Genomic DNA, 22,065 nt, shown 5'->3' with positions numbered 1-22,065 from the left:
TCCATTGGTCTATCAAGTGATTAGTGATAGAGAACACACCACAGTTGAATAGTTGTGGAGGAGGTACTGTTCTTGGGTAACAAGTTTTATTGCCTGATAGTAACAGGTACAATTATATTTGGTCAATCATAATTATTCAAAACCTAGGAAGCTGGTTTGGATACATCCACTCCCTCCAAAAGCTAGAGTAGAATACCTTGTTTTCACCCACAGACTAGAAGACATCGTAGGATGGGTGGAACTACTGTGACATGAATATTAACACCCTCAGAACCTTATTCAGAGAGACAGCAAAATTAGCTTTGCATTACTTGCGTTGAGAACAAATGTGGACATGAATGATCTTCATTTGTCTGATGTAATTCTGTATTTCTACAGTGTTTCTGCCTTTCAAAGAACAATAAATGTACTATTGTCATATGTCTAAATGCTGTTATAACTTTGACATTACACTTAGCAATTCTGATTGGCAGACCCAACTTCAAGGGAATAGTGAAATCTTAAGCTTGTCTTTGTCTGGACTCCTGCTGCTTCTTTTTTAAGCATGAGTCTGTCAGAATGACAAAATCAGTATGACAGCTATTAAAGGAGGAGGACTCAAGAAACTAGAATTTACTGTTTTTGAGTTAGGCAAGGCTCTTGCTTTGTGAATTCCTTGAAAGTGGAGTTGCACGTAAGTAGGATAGTTAAAATGGTATTTGGTACACTTAGCTGAAAATGTGTTGCTGGAAAAGCGCAGCAGGTCAGGCAGCATCCAAGGAGCAGGAGAATCTCCTGCTCCTTGGATGCTGCCTGACCTGCTGTGCTTTTCCAGCAACACATTTTCAGCTCTGATCTCCAGCATCTGCAGACCTCACTTTCTCCTCGAAGATTTGGTACACTTACCTTTGTTGATCTGTACATTGAGTATATGAATTGGGAGGTCATGTTGCGGCTGTACAGGACATTAGTTAGGCCATTATTGGAATACTGCGTGCAATTCTGGTCTCCCTGCCCTGGGAAGGATATTGTGAAACTTGAAAGGATTGAGAAAACATTTACAAGGATGTTGCCAGGGTTGGAGGGTTTCAGCCATAGGGAGAGGCTGAATAGGCTGGGGCTGTTTTCCCTGGAGTGTCGGAGGCTGAGGGGTGAGGTTTATAAAATCATGAGGGCAGTTTTCCTTGGGGTGAGACAATCCAAAACTAGAGGGCATAGGTTTAAGGTGAAAGCAGAAAGATTTAGAATGGATCTAAGGAGCAACGTTTTCATGCAAAGAGTGGTGAGTATTTGGAATGAGCTGCCACGGGAAGTGATGCAGGCTGGCACAATTGCAATGGTTAAAAAGCATCTGGATGAGCATATGAACAGCAAGGGCTTAGGGGAATATGGGCCAAGTGCTAGCAAATGGGACTAGATTTATTTAGGATATCTGGGAAACACAGTTGGTATGGAGGAGTTGGACTGGAGTGTCTGTTTCCGTGCTGTATGACTCTGATTCTATGATTTAAGCATGCATGCAAACACTTGTGTACAAATACACAAACTCCAGTGCCCTCACTCCCATTTTCTGAGCTCAATTCTTTTTGGACTATTCACTTATGTTCTGGCTCTACTCGCACTGGCGAGGAAGTTTCTTTACCTGGGGCTAAGGAAATAAATCATTTGCCCTATGTAACTACTGTGTGGTGCTACAAAATGGACACTAGAGGAAAATCACTGATGAAGGGCTTATGCCCGAAACGTCGAATTTCCTATTCCTTGGATGCTGCCTAACCTGCTGTGCTTTAACCAGCAACACATTTTCAACTGTGATCTCCAGCATCTGCAGACCTCACTTTTTACTAGAGGAAAATCAAACTGCTTGAAAGTACACAAGAAGGAAACCTTGCTCTACAAATGGAGGGAGCCAAGAGGAACAGAATAATTAAGATACTACACTGTTCAGTTTGTAGTCAGTGGAGAGCAGGAAGGGAGCAGTAGTTTTTGTAACATTATGCTTGTAAATATTTGTAAATTTTCAGTAAATGACAAAATCCAGACTAGAAAAAATACATGGAGAATCTGTAATGGAAAGTGTATTAAGTATGTTAATGGAAAGCAATTTATACATGCAAAGTGGGCTAATCAAAACACAGGAGGAAGTGAGGACTGCAGATGCTGGAGATCAGCGCTGAAAATGTTGCCTGGAAAAGCGCAGCATTTCAGGCAGCATCCAAGGAACAGGAGAATCGACGTTTCGGGCATGAGCCCTTCTTCCTAAAGAAGGGCTCATGCCCGAAACGTCGATTCTCCTGCTCCTTGGATGCTGCCTGACCTGCTGCGCTTTTCAGGCAACACATTTTCAGCTCTAATTAAAACACCGGCTGTCCTATAATTCAAATGCAAACTCATTATTGAGTGATTTAAAAATAAAACCCTGATTCCCAACTCTATAAATTACTTCAAAACAGTGGTTGATCGTAGACACACTCCATGGGATACTCTCAATATTGTATCACAAGCGTACACCTGGGCCGCTCACAAGTTGATCACTCATTAAATCGAGAACATGAAGACAGGCAGTTTGCATTGAACACATTTCCTGAGGAAGTTCTATGTTCAAGTACAGGAATTGTACACAGCCCAAGGATAATGGTGAGGCTGGGGGAGTGGAAGAAGATGTTGAGACGGAGGTAGGTGGGTGAGGGGAATTGGGGGGGTAGATGTTGCAGGAGATCGGGGTGGAGATGGGCGTGAGGGAAGATGGCGGATGGGGAGAATGTGGGTTGGTGGGAAGGTTTGGGGGTGAGGTGAGTGGTAAAGGGATGGTGACTGGGGGAGAGGTGGGAGCATTGGGGATTGGGGGGAATAGAAGGGGGGTGCTGCTTTGGGGTTGTGGAGGAGGTTGAGGGGTGAGGTTGGGGGGCAAGGTTGGAGATGAAGGGGTTTGGGAATTTGGGGAAAGAGGGGAGACAGTGAGAGGAATTTGTCATCTCAACCCTGCAAGAAAATCCTAAAGATGTCTTTTTATTTCAAATGTAAATGTCTATCCCTAATTGCCCTTGAGAAGCTTACTTCCCCCTTGAACCACTGCAGGTTCACCCACACGATTTTGACACAGCGATGTTGAAGGTTCGGTCAATGCTAAGTGGTCTACGTAGCCTCATTTCTTTCAGACTTTGTAGCGAATTGATACAACTGCTCACAATACTTCAACTACTTAAGGCATTGTGAGGTAATTAATAATCAACGACATTCTGCGGGTCCAGAGACATGTACTGACCAGAGGGACAGCAGCTATTTAGGTTGAGCTGACACACTGCCTCAGAACTTGCAGCTCTGCCGATGAGTTGTAGGAGGTGGAACTTTGCCTGCATGAAGGAAAATTACTGGCCTCAGCTCACCAAGTCTTTTACTAACCAATAGTCTCCCTCTCCCCCTGAGTTCTGGTGTTGAGCATATATTGTTCACTATGGGGGTTTATAGTATGTCTTCAAAGCTTCTAAAGTCTCTCCTGTTTGGCTTTTCTGCTCGTTCGTGAGATCTGAGCTTGGAGTACTCTGTCCCCAATGTAGATAGTAAGGTTTTATTCTTACTTGCTTAGTGTCGTGATTGGAACAAGTTGGCCAGGTGGATCTCCTTGTGGAGTATGAGATCCCTGTTAACCTGGGCTAATCAGAGAGCTTTAGCTGTGACAGATACAAACAAGAGTCTCAGAGTGTCTCCTCACTCTTGAGGTGGCTCAGTGGTTAGCACTGCTGTCTCACAATGCCAAGGACCTGGATTTGATTCCAGCCTCGATCTGTGTGGCGTTTGTATATTCTCCCTGTGTCTGTGTGGGTTTCCTCCCACTGTCCAAAGGTGTGCAGGTCAGGTGGGATGAAAAAATCCAGAGTTATGTGGATATGGTAGTGGGTAGGGTGAGATGGGGCTGGGGCAGGTCTGGTTGGAATGGTGTTCAGAGGGACAGTGTGGTGGGCTGAATGGCCTGCTTCCATATTGTAGTGGTTCTATGATTCTCTAGGGACTGAGTGTTGTCAGACTGAATTTACTGTGTTCGTGTAAATAAAGGGTGACTTGGTGACAGGATATTGGCCTCTGTGCAGTTATTTCATTTAAGTTTCTAAATTAATCCTGTGGGCATTTTATAGTTTTGCCATGAAGTGGAAAAAATTCTAATTCTGTCTCATATTGCCTTTCATTTCCATAGCATGAGGGAATGTACAATTCTTAGCCATTTTGACTCACCCAGAAATTCAAAGTTGTTGTTGATTTATCCTTCTGTCTTGCTGTTTCTTTCAGTCGCTGCCTCTCTCAAAGTGTAAAATCCACACATTTCCTGCAGTACCACACTGGCACTGTGAGAGATATTTCATGACTCCCACAGACTGCAGCAGAGTTAGATATCACATGACCAACCATGGCTAGCCAATCAGCACACTAAATATGATTGTAATTCTCCAAATACCCTTTCTGTGGCTAATAAATCCTGGGGTGTGGTTTGAATCTTGAGTTTTTAGTTGAGAGGCAATAGCAATATCCTCTAAAGCACGAGGAGTTATGTACCATTTTGAATAATGGAGGGCATAAATTTCATCCAATGGCATAAATAGTCCAATTACCTCCCTTTGTACTTTCTTAAAGCACAGTATAAAAGAAACTAACCCATACACTCTTTGTGAGGAGATGGTATTTGATCTGTACAGCCACTTAGTGAATACCAACATTGGCAGATGAGGCCCTTACTGGGCATTAACTACCTATTTGGGGGCCTGATTAGGCGGTGGGATGGGAAGCCTTCCTGTCCAAACTTTATTGAGATAGAGGCAAAAAAATGGTGGGGTCCCTCCTGGCATCTTCCTACGTTATGAAATGTTCCCACCACCTCCATATTCAACACAGGAAAGGGCAATCATTCCACCCTCTAGCACAGACCAGACCTTTCTCTTTGATCTTTAATAAGTGTGGTGTGGGCATCTCTGACCAGGTCAGTGTTTATTCCCATTCTCTACTTGCCCATGAGATGGTGGTGAGTCATCTTCCTGAACTGTTGCAGTCCACATGAAGTGGGTAAACCCATAGTGCTGTCAAGAAGGTAGTTCCAGGAATCCTCCCCGGTTACAATCAAGGAACTGGGTTATATTTCAAGTCTGGATGATATATAACCTGGAAGGAAATCTTCCTGCTACTTTCCCTATTCTTTTAAGTCGGAGACACCATGTGGTTGGAAGATATTGATGAGGAAGCCTTGACAGGCTGCGTAGATGGTAGACACTGCTGTCATTGTGTAGAATGAATGCATTTCAAGCATTAGTGTTTATGATGCTGCCTATCACTGAAGTCTAGTAACATAGACAATAACACTTGCAAGAATAAGTATTCAAAGGCACTGTCTCCAGCTGAGATACTTTAAAGAACAGTTAGTGCTCTGTACTCCATTACATCTTGCACAGCAGTAACAATCTTGGACTCAGTGGTGATATTTTCAAACTCTACTGCAAAACAGGGACGTATAATCCAGACCATCGCATCGATGAGAGTGGCTTCTCTCGAGTGCTGCGTTGCAGGTGAAATGTCCCGCATCAGTCTCCTCCAGTGAATGCACGAGATCCCTACACATATTTAGGAATGTGAGCAGGGGCATTCTTGCAATGTGTCCTGAGGGACTATTCATTTCTCAACCAGCTAAAACATTCAGTTATTTGCTGTTTGCTGTGCACAAATGAAAGCGTGCCCACAAAAGCAACAGGGAAATAGTTCTGTATTATATAAAATTCAGGATATAGGTGCTATACTCTAAAAGAAAATCACACATTGGCTTTGAAATACTTTGGGGTATCCTGAGGATGAGGCAAGTGCTATATAAATGGAAATTGTTTCTTACTGTGCTGGATCCATCAATTGACTATAGCCAGAGTTAAGCCTGCCTCCCCTATATCTGTGTATAACTACTTGCCAGCAATCAGGTAAATTGACCTAATTAATCTCTACCCACTATCCCCCAAGCACTCCAAACAATTATAGAGAACCGAGTTTTTTTTTAGATTAGATTCCCTACAGTGTGGAAACAGGCCCTTCGGCCCAACAAGTCCACACCGACCCTCCGAAGAGTAACCCACCCCCCTCTGACTAAAGTACCTAACAACCATGGACAATTCACCTGACCTGCACATGTTTGGAATGTGGGAGGAAACCAGAGCACTCAGAGGAAACCCACGCTGACACAGGGAGAATGTGCGAACTCCACACAGACAATCACCTGAGGCTGGAATCGAACCTGGGACCCTGGTACTGTGAGGCAGCAGTGCTAACCACCAAGTCACTGTTGAGTTGGTGTTGGTTAATTCAAATTGACTGGAAGGATCTGAATTTGCCAGAATGTAGCCAGGAATGGGGCATTTAAAATATAAAAATAGACTGGGATATTTTTCAGTGGTGCATAGGAGGTTGAAGGGGTGACCTTATTGATGTTTCTAAAATCATGAGGAGCATTGATAAGGTGCATAACAATGGCAGTGTTTTGTCCCCTAGGGTGGTGGAGTTCAAGGCTAGGGGGCATCTCTTTGAATAAGAGGAGAAAGATTTAAGAAGTACATGAGGGGCAACTTTTTTACACAGAGCGTGGTTTATGTGTGGAATGAATTTCCAGAAGAAGTGGTGGATGTGGGTTCAGTTACAACATTTAAAAAGCAGTTGGATAAGATTAGATTACCTTCAGGCAAACAATTCTGAAAAGTTACCCACACAGACCCCTACCCTATATTTACCCCTGACTAATGCACCTAACACTATGGGAAATTCACCCAACCTGCACATCTTTTGGACTGTGGGAGGAAACCCACACAGACAAGGAATGAATATGCAAACTCCACACAGACAGTCACCCAAGGTAGGAATTGAACCCGCGTCCCTGGCACTGTAAGGCAGCAGTGCTAGCCACTGAGCCACCATGCCACTCTAAAGTCTATGAATAAGAAATATTGGGAGGAATATGAGCTGAGTGCAGGTGGGACTAGTTTAGTTTGGGATCCTGATCAGCGAGACTATCTGCTTCTATGACTCTATCTGTGCCCCAATGCTTTGGATAGCAAAGTAACCTGGTGAGATATTTGATTGGACACTGCAGCATCAGGAGCCCTGAGAGTTCCTGTTAATATCGCACACATCAGAATTCCAGTCCGGAATGTGAAAGAAGCCCAAATACTGAATAGTTAGCAACACAGCTTGTGAAATTGCTAAGCATCAAGCTCATTAATATCCTAACACACCACCCTCCAGGCAGCACCAATAATCAAAGCAAGAGGCTGGCATCTGTAAATTAATATACCATCACGTCGCAAATCATAAAATTGCCTCAATTTAATTCATTCTTGTTTTAAAGGTCAGGGAATGAGGATTACAATCACAGTGTGATTCTAAAGAGAAAGAGAGCAAGAGTGATTAGTGACGACAACAGTATTCATCTTAATCCTCCTTTCTGCTTTCCTGCAGCTCCCTCCTTCCCCCCTCTCCCTCCCCCTCCCACCTCGGGGTAATCACTGATGGTTGCTTCAGTTTATTGCTTGGAAATACCGGGTTGGTTACAATACCTTTGGTCTCCCAGCTGCTGAGAGTCAATGCTTCCCCTCTCCTGTGCCCTTCCCCAAATATACACTGGAATTATTTTTACAATTGAGACTGCAAAGGAGCACTGGGCAAAGCGAGTAGAGTTTTCCAAAGCGCTTTCTTTAATTTATCGTCTTCTCAGTGAATTGTTCCAGGTTTTTGTGACAAACATTGCAGAGGTATTTTGCACATCATTAAGATCCCACAAAGAGCAGCAAGATGAGTGTCTTGCTAACCTAGCATCAGCCAAAGTTGGAATCAGTAAAATATGTCAATACAGTTAAGGACCATTAAACCCACCTGAACTGTGCGAATATTTTGCTCCCCTGAAGCCTTGACTTAGAAAGCAATCCTTCTACTCAATGCCTTCATAGATTAATATTCCCCTTGTTCCAATGTAGTGACAGGATCAAAGGTCAGAGGGCAGAGTTTAAACATGAGGAGGTTAGGGGTAAGACAGTGACATTTTCACACACTGAAGTTGTGAACTAAGTTGCCATGGGAGTGGACTGGTTGAAATGAATTTAAGGAGCAGTTAGGTTTGTCACACAGAGGAGGGAGTGAGGTATCTAAGGAGAACACAGAAAGTGGAAATGATCTCTAAGAAAGGGATAGGTTAAATATGCTTCCTGAAATGATACATCAACACAGAAGGCCATTTGTCCCGTTCTTTCTGCGTCTGCTATAAAATGACTCCTTTCTCTCCAAAAGATGCTACTATTGCCTGCTAGAGATAGCTGTGTAGGTTGTAGCTTCACCATACAGTATGATTGGGCATGGAATGAAATCAGCTGAAAAAGAGAAACAAAATCACCTTTTCAGAGCTGTTATTATTTTGAAAAATCGGATTGAAATTCAGCAAGCACTCAGTCAAACCTATTGAGTGATGATTTGTTTCTACAATGTGAGATATAAATTGAGACTCTGGGACCTCAATTGTTGACAATCAGCCTTTGATTCAGTTCGATATTCAGAGTATGTTTTAAAACCAACCTGTTATCTTTTCAGAATAGATGGAATTGCGAAGGGCTAAGGTTTTTTGTTGAGTTACATCTCGCGAAAGATATGTGAATGCTGTTTATATGAACGCTTGTAATATATGAATGTTACAGATTGGAAAAACATTCTTTGCATTTTTCTAAACATACAACTTGTGCAAACAACAATCCAAACAGCAAGGTTACCTGGTTCCCTGCCTGTTATATTCAGCCAACAAATGACTGTCAGTCATTTCACAGCCTGACAGCTTTCATCAAAGATGTGTCTCATCTATGTGCTGCTCATGTCTGAGAATTCTTGTATTTTCCCATTTCACCACAGCTTCACTTCACTTTATCAGTGATTTTAATTTACACGCTGGTGTTGACTCTGCTACAGCTCTAGGGACAACAGGTAAAAGGTGTCAAAATTGTGCATTCATCAGCATTATTAAATAGGGCAGTGTTGGTGCATAAATACTAATATTCAGTAGAGTAATAATTCTCTGTCAAAGAATCTTACTGTATTGACATTGACAGCATTCCTTGATTTCAGCTATAGGCAGCAACAGCAAACCTTAAATACAGTGATCTTGACAATCAAAAAATCAACAATCGTAATCTTCGACAATAGTTACCTTTGGCCACAGCATCATGCCACAATGGCCTATGATAACATCGAACAGTAACAATGCCCATTCACCTCAGCAACAATAACCTTGAGAATGGCAGCATCCCTTGACAACCACAAACCTTGGCAACGACTGCAACCCCTGGCAACGTCAGCAACCACCACTATCATCCTCCCACACACAATCCACGGACAGAGCAACTGAGAACAACTGCTGGCTCAGTTAACAACAGTCCTCATCAGCAATCACAAACACCATTCCATTTCAACAAAATTACAGTGCCTCACTATCACCAATGCTGCAGGACAGCACAAATGATGCAGCAGGTAGTTTACAGAGGAATAAAATGCTTGAGACCTTCACTTTGCCTAACAAATCCCTGAAGCGTTGTGATTGACTTCTGAAGAGCAGGAGGGCTAGCCTTGTAACCTTCAGCCAACATTTCAATAACAGAATATCCAGCCATTATCCAGCTTACGGGAGATTGGCGATAATTATGAATTGTGTTTGGCTGTTGTACATTACAATTCCTGCAACCACTACACTTCAAAATGCCTCACCGCACTTTGGAACATCCCAAACCCATGAAATATACTATATAAATGAACTTTGTTTCCTTTTATCTCACCTGGTGGATGCCAATGGAGTGTAAGTGAGTGACGTTCCAGTCCACATCAGGAAGTGGAGAGCCTGATCCGTTGCAGGTCACCACCGCATCGTCTCCTGCCTTCACTGACAAATCGCTGTGACTCACACTGATCTCTGGCAATTCTAAACAGTAGAGCGAAGAGAAGAAAGACATGAGGTTCACATCTGAATCTTCCAGGTTCAACGCACTTATCTCGACAGCAGTGGAAGGGGCAGGGAACAAAGATTAAAGCAGGAGGTAATATTTTTAAAAAACTGCTTTAACCGTGTCAGAATCTTGTGCGTAGGTCAGAAGCTGCTGGAAGCCATACAGTATTGTCACTCCCTTGTAATACACTGAACTAAAACCTACGAGTCACCAGGGTGTGATCATTATCAGAATAAAGGGACTGAACACCAACACAATATATTGGTTAGTTGGCACATAGTCCAGAATGCCAATCACGAAAGAGATGATTCAGATTCTAAAAGACTTGATATCTCAAATGTAGTGTCTACTTTGAGAAATATATCAAACATAAGGCAGATACCTACCAGTCCATTATCTCTGACAGGTCAAAGAATAGGAGTACATTGCAGAAGAAGCAGTACAATAAATACTTCAAAAAGAACATTCAGCATTGTGTGAGAAGGGGCAGATCCTGCCCTCTAATGACAGAAATTTACAGCACAGAGGGAGGCCATTTGACCTGTCACACTCACACCACCTCTTTGAAAGAACCCTTAATTAGCCCCAGTCCTTGCTATTTCCGTAGACTATTTCTTCATTTTTCATCTGCTTGTCTGTTTCCATTTAAAGCAATGCTGCATTTTGTTTCTCTCACTGTTCCTTTTTCTTTGTTCATAGGATGTGGGCATCACAGGCAGGGCCAACACTTACTGCTCGTCCTAACTGACCTGCAGATGACAGTGGCGAGCCAGACTATTCTGTGCCTAATTAATCCAAATACAAGAGGAGTATTGGTAAGTCACAAGAGCTTGATCTCCCATTGAGGATTATGGCTAATCAGATCTAGACCTCAATGCCACTTTCCTGACTGTTCTCTAAAAATGAGAATTACAGAACTGTTGCAATTCAGATGGAGGCCACTCAGTCCACGGTGTCTACATTGGTTCTCAAACTTTGCTATTCGCCTGCCTTCTTCCAGAACCCAATGCATTCCAACTCTTAACCACTCGCTGCATTGAAAACAGTTACCTCACATCAATTTTCCTTTTTTTACTCATGCCCCATCGTTGGTTTGTGAGTGGGAAAAATTTCTCCCAGTTTACTCTCTCCAAAGTTCTCAACATTTTACATGTTCCAAATCAGAATCTCCTTTTATCCTTCTAAGGTGAAGAGTTCCAGCTTCTCCAATCTAACTTCAACGCTGAAATTTCTCAACCCTAGAACCATTCTCCGAAGCCTTTTTCACAAAACTCTTCAAAGCTTTCATATCCTTCTGAAAGTTTGCTGCCCATAACTGGATGTAACTTTCCTGCTGACCAACTTAGTATCTTATTTAAGATTGATATAATCTTCTTGCTCTTGTGTGCTCTGCATCTACACCGTATTGAGAAAGCCTAGGATGCCATGCATTTTATTATTTGCTTTCTCCATTTATTTGTGTTCTGTCACCTTTTAGTAGAAATGCTCCCAAATCTCTCTGCTACCAATAATCTAAGAATAATTGTACATGGTTAACACTATGCTTCAGTACAATTTTTATTTAATGTGATATCCTTTAATTTGTAACATTTCCATGTTCTTCCCACCAAATGTTAATCCTCACATTTCTGCAAAGTGAACTTCATCTCTTACCTATTCACCCACTTCACCAAATTGTCCATCTCCTGCTGAGGTTCTAATTAGCTTACAACGCTTCCAAGATTCACATTATTGGCAATTTTTAAAAAATTGTACCCTGTGCACTAAAATCCAGATCATTAATACATAGCATGAAAAGCAAAGGTCCCAATGCTGAATCTTGAAGAATTCCTCACTCTGTTGCAGCTGTAATTTATATTCTTTGCTCTGTTCAGTCACCTAATGATCTTTATCTCTTTGTATGTTATGAGCTGCCTGTACTGCACATAAATCAAAACTTTTCACTGTGCTTAGACACATGTGACAATAATAAATAATCAAATCAAAAACTTTTCCCTAGTCCAAAAAATATAGCCATTAGCTGTTACTTTTTCTGGTCAGTTTTGTATCCATCTTGCTTCAGATCCTTGAATTCCATGAGTTCTAACATTATTCACACGTCTGTTCTATGGCTCTGTATTGAATGCCTTCTGGAAGTTCATGTATAACACATGTCACAAAGCTGGTCCCTTTTTTAAAAAGCTGTTCTTTTTCTCAAGGATACTGTGTCCTTGATTTTTTTCAGAGGGGTCATAAAATGCTCCTGGCTCCTAAGTGGCTACTTTGGTGCAGAAATGAAAATGGATTTTGAGAGGCCCTTTGTTTATATGTAAACAGAGGACACTTCAGGCCAAAGTGGTCAAGTTTTAGAAGTGACCTGTATAATGAAAGGGGAGTGGTCGGCTCTCTAGCTGAGTAGCTCAGTCCAGAACTAGTAAGGGGTTCAGCTGTGTGGAAACAGGTTGCTAAACTCTCTCTCCTCCTGTACTTCTAACTGTAAGCATATGTTCCATTTTTAATGTTTTTAAAGGGGATTTGCTTGTTGGGACTGTTGTGTATATTTGAAACAGCATAAATAAGTCTAGTTTGGATAGACTGAGTTCTCTATGGGTTCTTTCTTCTGTTCTTTGTATTTCATTGTTTAATTTTGTAAATACATTTTTGTCTGTTTTAAAACCTGATAGTCAACCTAGCTAACTTACTCTGGGTAATTTTCACTGTACACTTACCAAAACAAATTGCAAAGTTATGGTCTGGGCTACCTACTTAAGAATGTTTTGAGTGGTCTGACCTCGCCCATAACACCCATTAACAGCATTGCACTGACCAAACCTCTCAATTAGCTCATGTAAAAACTTCAAGAGGTTAGTTAAAAAAGATTTATCCCACAATAAATTCATGGTTGCTCTTCCTAATTAACTCACATTTTTTCTGCACGACTATTAGTTTTCCCCCAAATTGGTTTTAGAAGATTCCCAACCACCAAAGTTAGAAGAAACTAAGAGATAAACAACTAACAGTTCTTCCAGTCTTTCCAGTCATTGTCTTGGTGAATTTTGTGTTCTTCCAATAGCAATAAGTGGAAACAACTCTTCCTGACTCACTTTATCAAGGTGCCTTAAATTTTCCCTATCTCTATTAGATCTTCTCAGCCATGAGGTCATCTTAATAGATTGATTCTTCACCCTTTCCATTACCTTGACAACTTTCCAAAAGTAAGCCATGCAAAACTGCATGCAATGTTCTGCCAATGGTCTAAGCATAATTACACATGTTTACCTCTTTTCTTCAGTATAATGTGTTTTTTAATTTAAATATAATGCCTAGAATTTATATACTATTTTGCTTCAGAATAGTTTTATCAATCTCTTCTACTTTCAAAAATATGTTTATCTGAACTATCAATTCTTTGATCTTCTACTCTTGGAATGATAGAGTCACAGCATATAACATGGAGAAAGGTCTTACAGACCTTTGTAGCCGTACTAGTCATCAAGTATCTAACTTCTCTCATCCTATTCCCCAACATTTAGCTCAAAGCCTTGCGAAGTATGCCATTTCAAGTGTTCATCTAAATATGTCTTCAATGTTACAATGTTTTCCACTTCTGGTACAATTTCAGGAAGAGAATTTGACTGACTGACAAATCAAATTCTCCATAAAACCTTTCTAAACCATCTGTCCCTAATCTTAAATCTGTGCTGTCTAGTAAGTGACATCCAACCCCCCACTGAGAGCAAAAGTTAATTCTTACAGATGGATTCAATCTGTGTCCCCTCATAATTTGTGGACCTCAATCAGGTCCCCCCTCAGCCTTTGAAAATTGAATTGAATTGAATTGAAAATGTTATCACCTAGCCTAAACCACAAAGCTCATTTCTACAGGACATCATTTATTTCTTTACAACATGCAGCACAGGCCACCATTCGGCCCATTGCTCCTGTTCTTCTACAGCTTCCCCAAAAGAGCTATAAATTAATTTCTTTCCCGAAGAACTATCTCCTCAAACAAGCATTTCTTTCTTGAGTCTGTACACAGTTCTGTTTTCGATGTTCCTATTGAATTATATTCTGTAAAGCTTAGAGGAAAGAGAGGTGACCTCTTTGAAACTTTCAAAATTCTTACAGGTGCTTGACAAGGTGGGTGCAGAATGAATAGTTCCCCTGTCTTGAGGGTCTGAGATCAGGGCATACCACCTCTGACCAAGCCATTTAGGATTCAGATTAGGAATCTTCTTCATTCAGACGTTCTCTACCCCACAGGGTTGTGGAAGCTTAATCATTGAGTATGTTCAAGACAGAGACTTCTAGATACCAGGTCAAAGGATGAAAGGATAGTGCAGGAAAATTACTTTGAGGTGGATGATTGACCATGATCTAGAATGTCAGAAAGGGCCCCGGGCTGAATGGCCTATTCCCGCTCCTCAGTTCTCCCGCAAGACTAAGGGAAGGTGTTGAGTGTAATATCATACACTCAGTACTTGGACCCTTAGCAACAGTCAATGTACATGTAATGTCAACCTGTTTAACCTACAAACAACATAAACACAAATAGAGAACAGTGGGGATGATGTCTGCTGTTTCAGACCTGCAGGAGAATTTTGATCAGTTATGTAAATCATTTGCGCAGATACTGTCTGCATACACTTGTTAATTCGAAGTAACTTAATTTGAATTATTCAAATTGAAAACTGTGGGAAAAAAGTCCCCTGTGCTGTTTTCTTAAAAGAGTTTAATTTGAATTTGTGGATAATTTAATTCTTTCTCGAGTGAAAAATGAGTGGATTTCAATTTAGGTCAGTTATTTTAGCAGCATGGGCCCAATAACCGTTCCTTCATCTTGGAGCTTCTTGAATGTTCTACATCTTTCTCAGTGACTTGGCTCTACTCAGGCAATTAAAAATGCAGAGGCTCTGATATTCTTCCTCATCACGCTGTACATGGGTGTCAGTCAAATGTAGGGCACCCAAAATGCACTACACCTAAAGACGATACAATGTGTTGGTAGTATCACTGGACTAATAATCCAGAGGCTCATGGGCAATTAATCAAAATCTGGAATTAAAACTAAAGCTGTAAATAACTTTGTCTGGTTCACCAACGTCCTTTCAGGAGGGAAATCTGTCATCAATAACTAGTCTGGCCTGCTTGCGACTCCAGATCCACAATAATATATTGAACTCTTAACAGACTTCTGAAATATAAGCTACTCAGCCTGGGGGCAATTACAGCTTAGCAACAAATATTGGCCTTTCCCTTAATAGTGGGCAGAAAGCAGCTAAGAACAAGTCAGCAGAAGATCTCCAGAGTGAAAGAAATGGTTCCTTGGTTAGAATTAGAATTATTAGATTTAGAATCCCGAACAGTGTGGAAACAGGCCCTTCAGCCCAGCAAGTCCACACTGACCCTCCGAAGAGCAACCCACCCAGACCCATTCCCCGACCCCATATTTACTCCTACTTAATGCACCTTGCCTACACATCCCGGAACACTATGAGCAATTTAGCATGGCCAGTTCACCTAACCTGCACAGCATTAGATTGTGGGAGGAAACCGGAGCGGCAGGAGGAAGCCCACGCAGACACGGGGAGGATGTGCAAACTCCACACAGAACAGTCACCCAAGGCTGGAATCGAACCCAGGTCCGTGGTGCTGTGAGGCAGCAGTGCTAACCACTGAGCCACTGTTTTGGAGGAGGAGGAGGCCACTTATCATCTTGGATGTTCTCAAGATCTGAGTTGGAGATGGTTGGGTGATTGAGGATGGCTTATTTATAAGTCCTTACAGTGGGAACCTAACTGCTCTTCTGAGAGAAAGATAGAGAAGGGAGAATTGCTACAATGTCAATGGTGGCTTAATCTTAGCACTCAGCCAGGAACTTGCGGATTCAAGTCTTGCTCCAGAGACTTAAGCACAAACACGCCAGTGTAAAACAGAGGGACTTCTGCACTGCTCGGTGTACCCTCTTTCCATTTAGATGTTAAGCCGAGTTCCGAGCTACCAAATGTAAAAAAGCCATGGAATTAAACAATGAAGAGGAGTGAAATTACTTCTGCTGTCACGGTCATGGCCCAATCACTGAAACAAAAGATTAGCCGGTCATTACTACTTTGTGGTTTATGGGAGTTTACTGTTAGCAGATTGGTTGCTGTATTTCTCATGTAGCAGCAGATCGCATTTTGAAAGGACTGCAAGGCCATGAAGCAGTTTGGGGTGTTTTAATGTCATGAAACTACTTGGTGATGGGCGCTGATTTTCTTTTTTGATTTACTTGTTGGTGTCGCTGGCTGGACCAGCATTTTATTGTCTGACTCTTGCCCTTGATGGTGATGATCTCCCTCCTTGAACCGCTGCAGCCCATGTGTGATAGGTAGACCTATAATTGATGTACAACAGTCAAAGAATGGCAATATATTTCCAAGTCAGGATGGTGAGCGGCTTGGAGAGGAATGTGCAGATGGTTGTGTTGTCATGTATCTGCTGCCCATTTCTTTTGAAATGGAAGTGGTTCTGGGATCATAGACTCCTTACAGTGTGGAAAGAGGTCATTTGGTCAATCAAGTCCACACTGACCTCCAAACAGCATCCCACCCAGACACACCCTGCGACCCTACACCTGTAACCCTGCATTTCCCATTGATGATCCACCTAACTTGCACATCCCTGGACACTATGGGGCAACTTAGCACAGCCAATCTACCTGACCTGCGCAACGTTGCACTGTGGGCTGAAACTGGAGCACCCGGAGGAAATCCACACAGACATGGGGAGAATGTGCAAACTCCACACGGTCGCCAGAGGGTGAAATCAAACCTGGGTCTCTGGCACTGTAAGGCAGCAGTGCTAACCACTGACCACCGTGCTGCCCCAAGGTGGATGCTGTCTAAGTATCTTTAGTAAATTTCAGCAGTGCATCTTGTGGATAGTACACACATTGCTACTACTGAGCATCGGTGGTGGAGGGAGTGGTGCTTGTCAAGAAAGGTTGCACTGACCTGGATGGTGTCAAGCTTGGTGGAGCTAAACCCATTCAGACAAGTGAAGAGTATTCCATCACACTCCTAACTTGGGCTTCGTACACAGTGGTCAGATTGTGATACGCCATTCCCACCTCTACCCAGGCTAATATAAAAGGAACGATGAGCCAATCTCCATACACTTCTGCCCTGTTTCTTTGTACCCAAAATGCAATAGAGAGCTAGAATGGGATTTCTCAAAAGGTAATGCTGCGTTAAAGTTTCTTGAAGCATTTTCCACCTTCCCTGCCAACTCTGAATGTTACTTACCGCACTGTGGGATGTTCATGTGGGAAAGGAGAATGCTGGAGCTTTCAGTTTTACAGTACAGCTGCTGCCGCTCCAACTGGGCCTCACCAGCCTCCTGCCACAGCTGGATCCAGCGGATTTCACAGCTACAATTGAATAGGTTTCCAACCAGAATCCTGGGAAAAAAGTGGCAGAGTTAGAGACGGTTAGAGAAATTATTCTTCAAGGAGAGTCAAGAAGGTTAGATCAGAATTTCCCATCATTTCCATACCCAGCACAAGCTGACTGTCAATCTGATTCATTCCAACAGGGCTCAGGGCAATGGAATGGACCCTTGAAGTCAGACTCCCCACAGGCACAGCTAAAATGAGTGACTCGGTAGTGAGGGCTTGTACAGGAGGATCTATAAGCTGAGTCTACCTCATGTCAGGCTGTGATTTTGGTCATTCCACTAACCTGCATCATAGGAGCTGGAGAGGTGGTGGTGCAGTTATAAGGTCATCTGAACTCATAATGCAGAGGCCCCCTGACTCTATCCTGTGTGCATGGCTTTGAATCCCACAAAGGCAACTAATGCAATTTGAATCCAATTAATTCATTGGTCTGCTTTTTGTTTACAATTGAAAACAGGTTTCAGTAATAATGCCTTAAGACTATGATTCATAGAATCTCTGCAGTGGGGAAGCAGGCCATTCGGCCTATCGAGACTACACCGACCCTCTGACAAGCATCCCACCCAGATCAACATCCAGTAACCCTGCATTTCCCATTGATAATCCACTTAGCCTGCATATTCTTGGATACCATGGGCAAATTTATCATGGCCAATCCACCTAACCAACACACCTTTGGACTTTGGGAGGAAATCAGAACACCTGGTTGAAACCCACAGAAGCACAAGGAGAATGTGCAAACTCCACTCAGTCAGTCGCCAAAGGGTGGAATTAGGTCCTTGGTGCTGTGAGGCAGCGGTGCTGACCACTGGGCCGCTGTCCCACCCCATGCTTGTCATTAAAACCCATCTGGTTCATGAATGCACTTTATGGAACGGCATCTGCTGTCCTTACCCTGGCTGGGTCTACATGTGACTCCAGACCCACAGCAATGTGGTTACTTTCAACTGCTCTTTGAAATGGGCTGCAAGTTTCTCAGTTCAAGGGTAGTTAGGGAGATGGAACAAACATCAGTCGTCATGTCCATTCCCTAAACACCAATGAAAAAGCCCACAGATAGATAGAAATGCAGACTCTTATGAAGTCTTGTATGCATGACTGGTGAGCCTATACAATGCACAGGTACCAACCTTGCTGTACTGGAATTGTAACTTCACCTGATTACCCAACTGATTACTGAGGTCTAAAATGTATCGGCTTTCAATTTGATTAATCACCATGAGTTGGGTCTAGTGGGCAATGTACCACAGACAAATGGGATCAACAGCAGCCACCAAGAGCCCCTGCATTGGACAGGGGCCCAGGAGACCTTGGTGATAGCACAAGCAGCCACTTGACATGAAGATGACATCATTCCGATATAATGACCTCCATCCTGGAAATGTGGACTGGATAAATGGAGACACTGAGTTATTGGAATCAGACTGGTTCCAGCTCACAGACTGGCACTGCTGTTGTATCCCATTAAATAAATGGACACCGTGATACAGTAAAGATGCTGACACAGGAAGCAGAGGGTGGCTAAACAATTGAAAGCCACAATATCAGGGGTGTGCCAGTTACTTCCTTTTCATAAAAGTCAATGCAATGCCCTATCGGAAAGGAAGAGCTGCCATCTTTACCTGGTTTGTCCTAATGGTCTATGAAACCCATTCTGTTGTGTATAACTGTTATAAATTCTGATTAAAAGAATGAAACTAGATGGACCACCTTGTAGTAACCAAGTCACCAAAAGCAACAATGGTACACACTGATCCCATAACCTCCTTCTCACTAACTTCTGGGAGCTATTGTCAAAGTTGGGAGAGCAACAGACTGAGGTGGTCATACTCACAAAACCATATCTTAGTGAAAATGTACCAGGCAGCACCACCACCACTCCTGGATATGTCCAGTCCCACCAGCAGCAGAGTCCCAGCAGAGGTGGCAACACAATGGTACACAGTTAGAAGGGAGTTGCTCTGGGAGTTCTCACCATTGGCTCTGCAGCCCAACAGGTCAATCATGGGCAAGAAAACAACCTGCTGGTTATCACAGGCCACCCTACCTTCAGCAAGTGAATCAATATTCCTCCATGTTGAACGACGCTTGGAGGAAGCACTGAGGCAGACAGAGGCACAGAATGAACTCAGGGTGAGGTAACTTCATTGTCCATCATCGTATGGCTCAGTAGTATCACTGTCATTGGTTAGTGGAGTATTTAACCCTTTAAAAAGGATGGTTACAAATGACCTCTCACAGGCCCCAATGAAGACACAATTGGAGACACAATGCATTTCTTGCTTGATGTGGATCAGAGTCAATACCCTGTCAATAAATCCAGTCCCATTTTGGCCATTCTCTGTGTGGAGTTGCCTGCTTTAGGAAGGGCAGCAGTTGAGATGACATGCTTGGTTTGAATAAGCCTAGGCTTGAAAACAGGCCAGGTGTCTATGCCTCCAGTGACTCCCATAGGAAGGTGTCTGACTGGGGACTCTTGAGAGCAAGGTTAAGGTAATCAGTACTTCATATCATCTCAGTAGAAGACATATGGTCTGGCTGGGCTCACACTTACGGATGGCTATGTAACTAAACCACCAGAGGTTTCCTCTACCCTGCAATTAAACTCCAACACATGCCAGGATTTGGAGGAAGTAAGAGGGAAATGCTGAAAGAGTAGTGATGGCCAGCACAGGCCAGAACTCCTGTGCCTCTCAGCTACCACACAGGTATAAAACTCTTCGAGGAGAAGTGAGGTCTGCAGATGCTGGAGATCAGAGCTGAAAATGTGTTGCTGGAAAAGCGCAGCAGGTGAGGCAGCATCCAAGGAGCAGGAGATTCGACGTTTCGGGCATAAGCCCAAAACTCTGCTCTGGAAGAGTCGGTAGGAGTGAGCTGATGAGATGTGAAAACACTGGAATTGGTAACGTCTCATTAGAAAACTGCATATCAGCCTTAGGAGGAGAGAAACAGAATATTTAACTGAGATTGTAAGATACTGGTGGCATTGTACTTACAGCTGGGCGAGGTGCAGAGTCCGAAAGGGCTGCCAAGAAAGGCTGGTGAGATGATTACCCGAGAGATTGCTGCAAAATCAAGAGGAAAGGAAATGCATTATTAATTACTTTCAGAGGTATTTGCTTGATGCTTTAATGTCAGAAACTGCACTGCAGATATTGTCTAATTCAACCTGTTTAGGGATTGATAGGACACATCTTTGGAGGAGGTAAGACTTGAACCCAAACTTTCTGGTCCAGAGGAGAAACTGCATTGTATTCAGAGCTACATGAAGATCAAACACATGCCCTTATTCTAACCCTGAGACTAGTGAATGCGAATTGCTGCATTCAACCAACTCAATTACCTCATTTGGAGAGTGTACACATCATCTGAAGCAGTGTCCCGTTTCCACCCCCCCCCCCCCCCCCACTGCCCTCCCCTATCCCCCCAAATGAAATTGCGCCTAATCTGCCCAGTGTCAGAGGATGCTGAAATCTGTGTTCACTTTCTTCCAGTTAATTCTGGTTTTTATATCACAGGCCAAATAAGTATTGGGAGCAGTGGAATAAACTAGGCTTGACATGTTTAAATGCAGCCTCTGATTGAAGTGTGTCAATTAGTGACTGAGAATCAAATAGAAGACTCTGCTCTGATTGTTGAGATTAAATATCCAACATTAAAGTAATAGTGGTTCAACTTGGTGAAGCGTGGATTGATGAATCTATCCCATCAACCAATGATTGAGCTACAAAGGATAATCTGCATGCCACAGAGATACTAGGCATGCTGTTTAAAAAGTAGGGGCCGTCTATTTAAGACTGAGTTTGGGTGAACATGTTGTTTTTCTCTCAGAAGAGTTCTGTTAATCTCAGAGCATGGCGGCTGACTTAGATTTTGGAACAACAAAGAAACCTTAAGATTATTGGTTGGGGGGATGCGGGGGCAGAAGCAGTAAAGTGTAATTAGGGCCATAATCTGCTCACCATGACCCTACTGAAGGGCAGATTTGGCTTGAGGGGGAGAAAGCCCTTCTCCCTGTACCTAACAATTATATTGTTTGGGGAGTGGCTCATGAGCAGGTAACATTTATTGGGAGTAGGGAGCTCTCTTATATGGGCGCGCAGCAAGCTCTACAGGAAAGGTCACCACCTTTATGCAATTATTACATGACCACCAACCACCACCACTTCTACGCTTTGGCTCCACAGCATGTGATGAGGTGCCGGAGCAGCTGCATTCAGAGCTCAGTCTGCCAATGTATCTCAAGTCCACCACTCTGCAGCGCCCGCAATGGGAATGAAACCAAATAGATAGCAGCTCAATCAAAACTGACCAAGAGACCAAATGGATGACTTTTCAATTTGGGTCCATCATCAGAATAGATTGAATCAAATTGAAGGTTCCCTAGTGACTATTTTTCGTACAATGCTGCCAAGTTCTGTCAAATATTTCCAGTATTTTCCATTCCAGGCAAGATTTTGTTGTCGATATTTTCCTAATCAAGTTTTCAGAGATGTTATTACACACCTCTGGAGCAGGTGGGATTTGAATCTGGGTGTCCTATAGGGACACTATCACTGCACCACAAGGGCACCAAGATTTTGTTGTATTGTCCTTGCCAAATCTACACGAGAAGTCATTTTCTTGATAGCTTTAAGGGAATCTGCACTTTATGATGAAGTGTTTGGGGAATCATCA

The 22,065-nt window shown here is 42.8% G+C and overlaps 1 protein-coding gene across 1 annotated transcript in view; it reads right to left on the bottom strand.

Annotated features, from left to right (window-relative positions):
* LOC132834137 (NT-3 growth factor receptor-like) overlaps nucleotides 1-22,065 on the bottom strand; it is a 771,032-nt gene that overhangs the window by 372,006 nt on the left and 376,961 nt on the right. The window contains exons 4-6 of the mRNA XM_060852772.1: nucleotides 20,385-20,453; nucleotides 17,237-17,391; nucleotides 9,804-9,946 (exon numbers count right to left, since the gene is read on the bottom strand). Coding sequence (XP_060708755.1) covers nucleotides 9,804-9,946; nucleotides 17,237-17,391; nucleotides 20,385-20,453 — 367 coding nt within the window. The remainder of the gene's footprint in view (nucleotides 1-9,803; nucleotides 9,947-17,236; nucleotides 17,392-20,384; nucleotides 20,454-22,065) is intronic.

Source organism: Hemiscyllium ocellatum, chromosome 39, assembly GCF_020745735.1.
Source record: "Hemiscyllium ocellatum isolate sHemOce1 chromosome 39, sHemOce1.pat.X.cur, whole genome shotgun sequence".
Classification (NCBI taxonomy): Eukaryota; Metazoa; Chordata; class Chondrichthyes; order Orectolobiformes; family Hemiscylliidae; genus Hemiscyllium; species Hemiscyllium ocellatum.
Note: the sequence above shows the minus strand (reverse complement) of the source record. Positions and strands in the feature narration are given on the sequence as shown.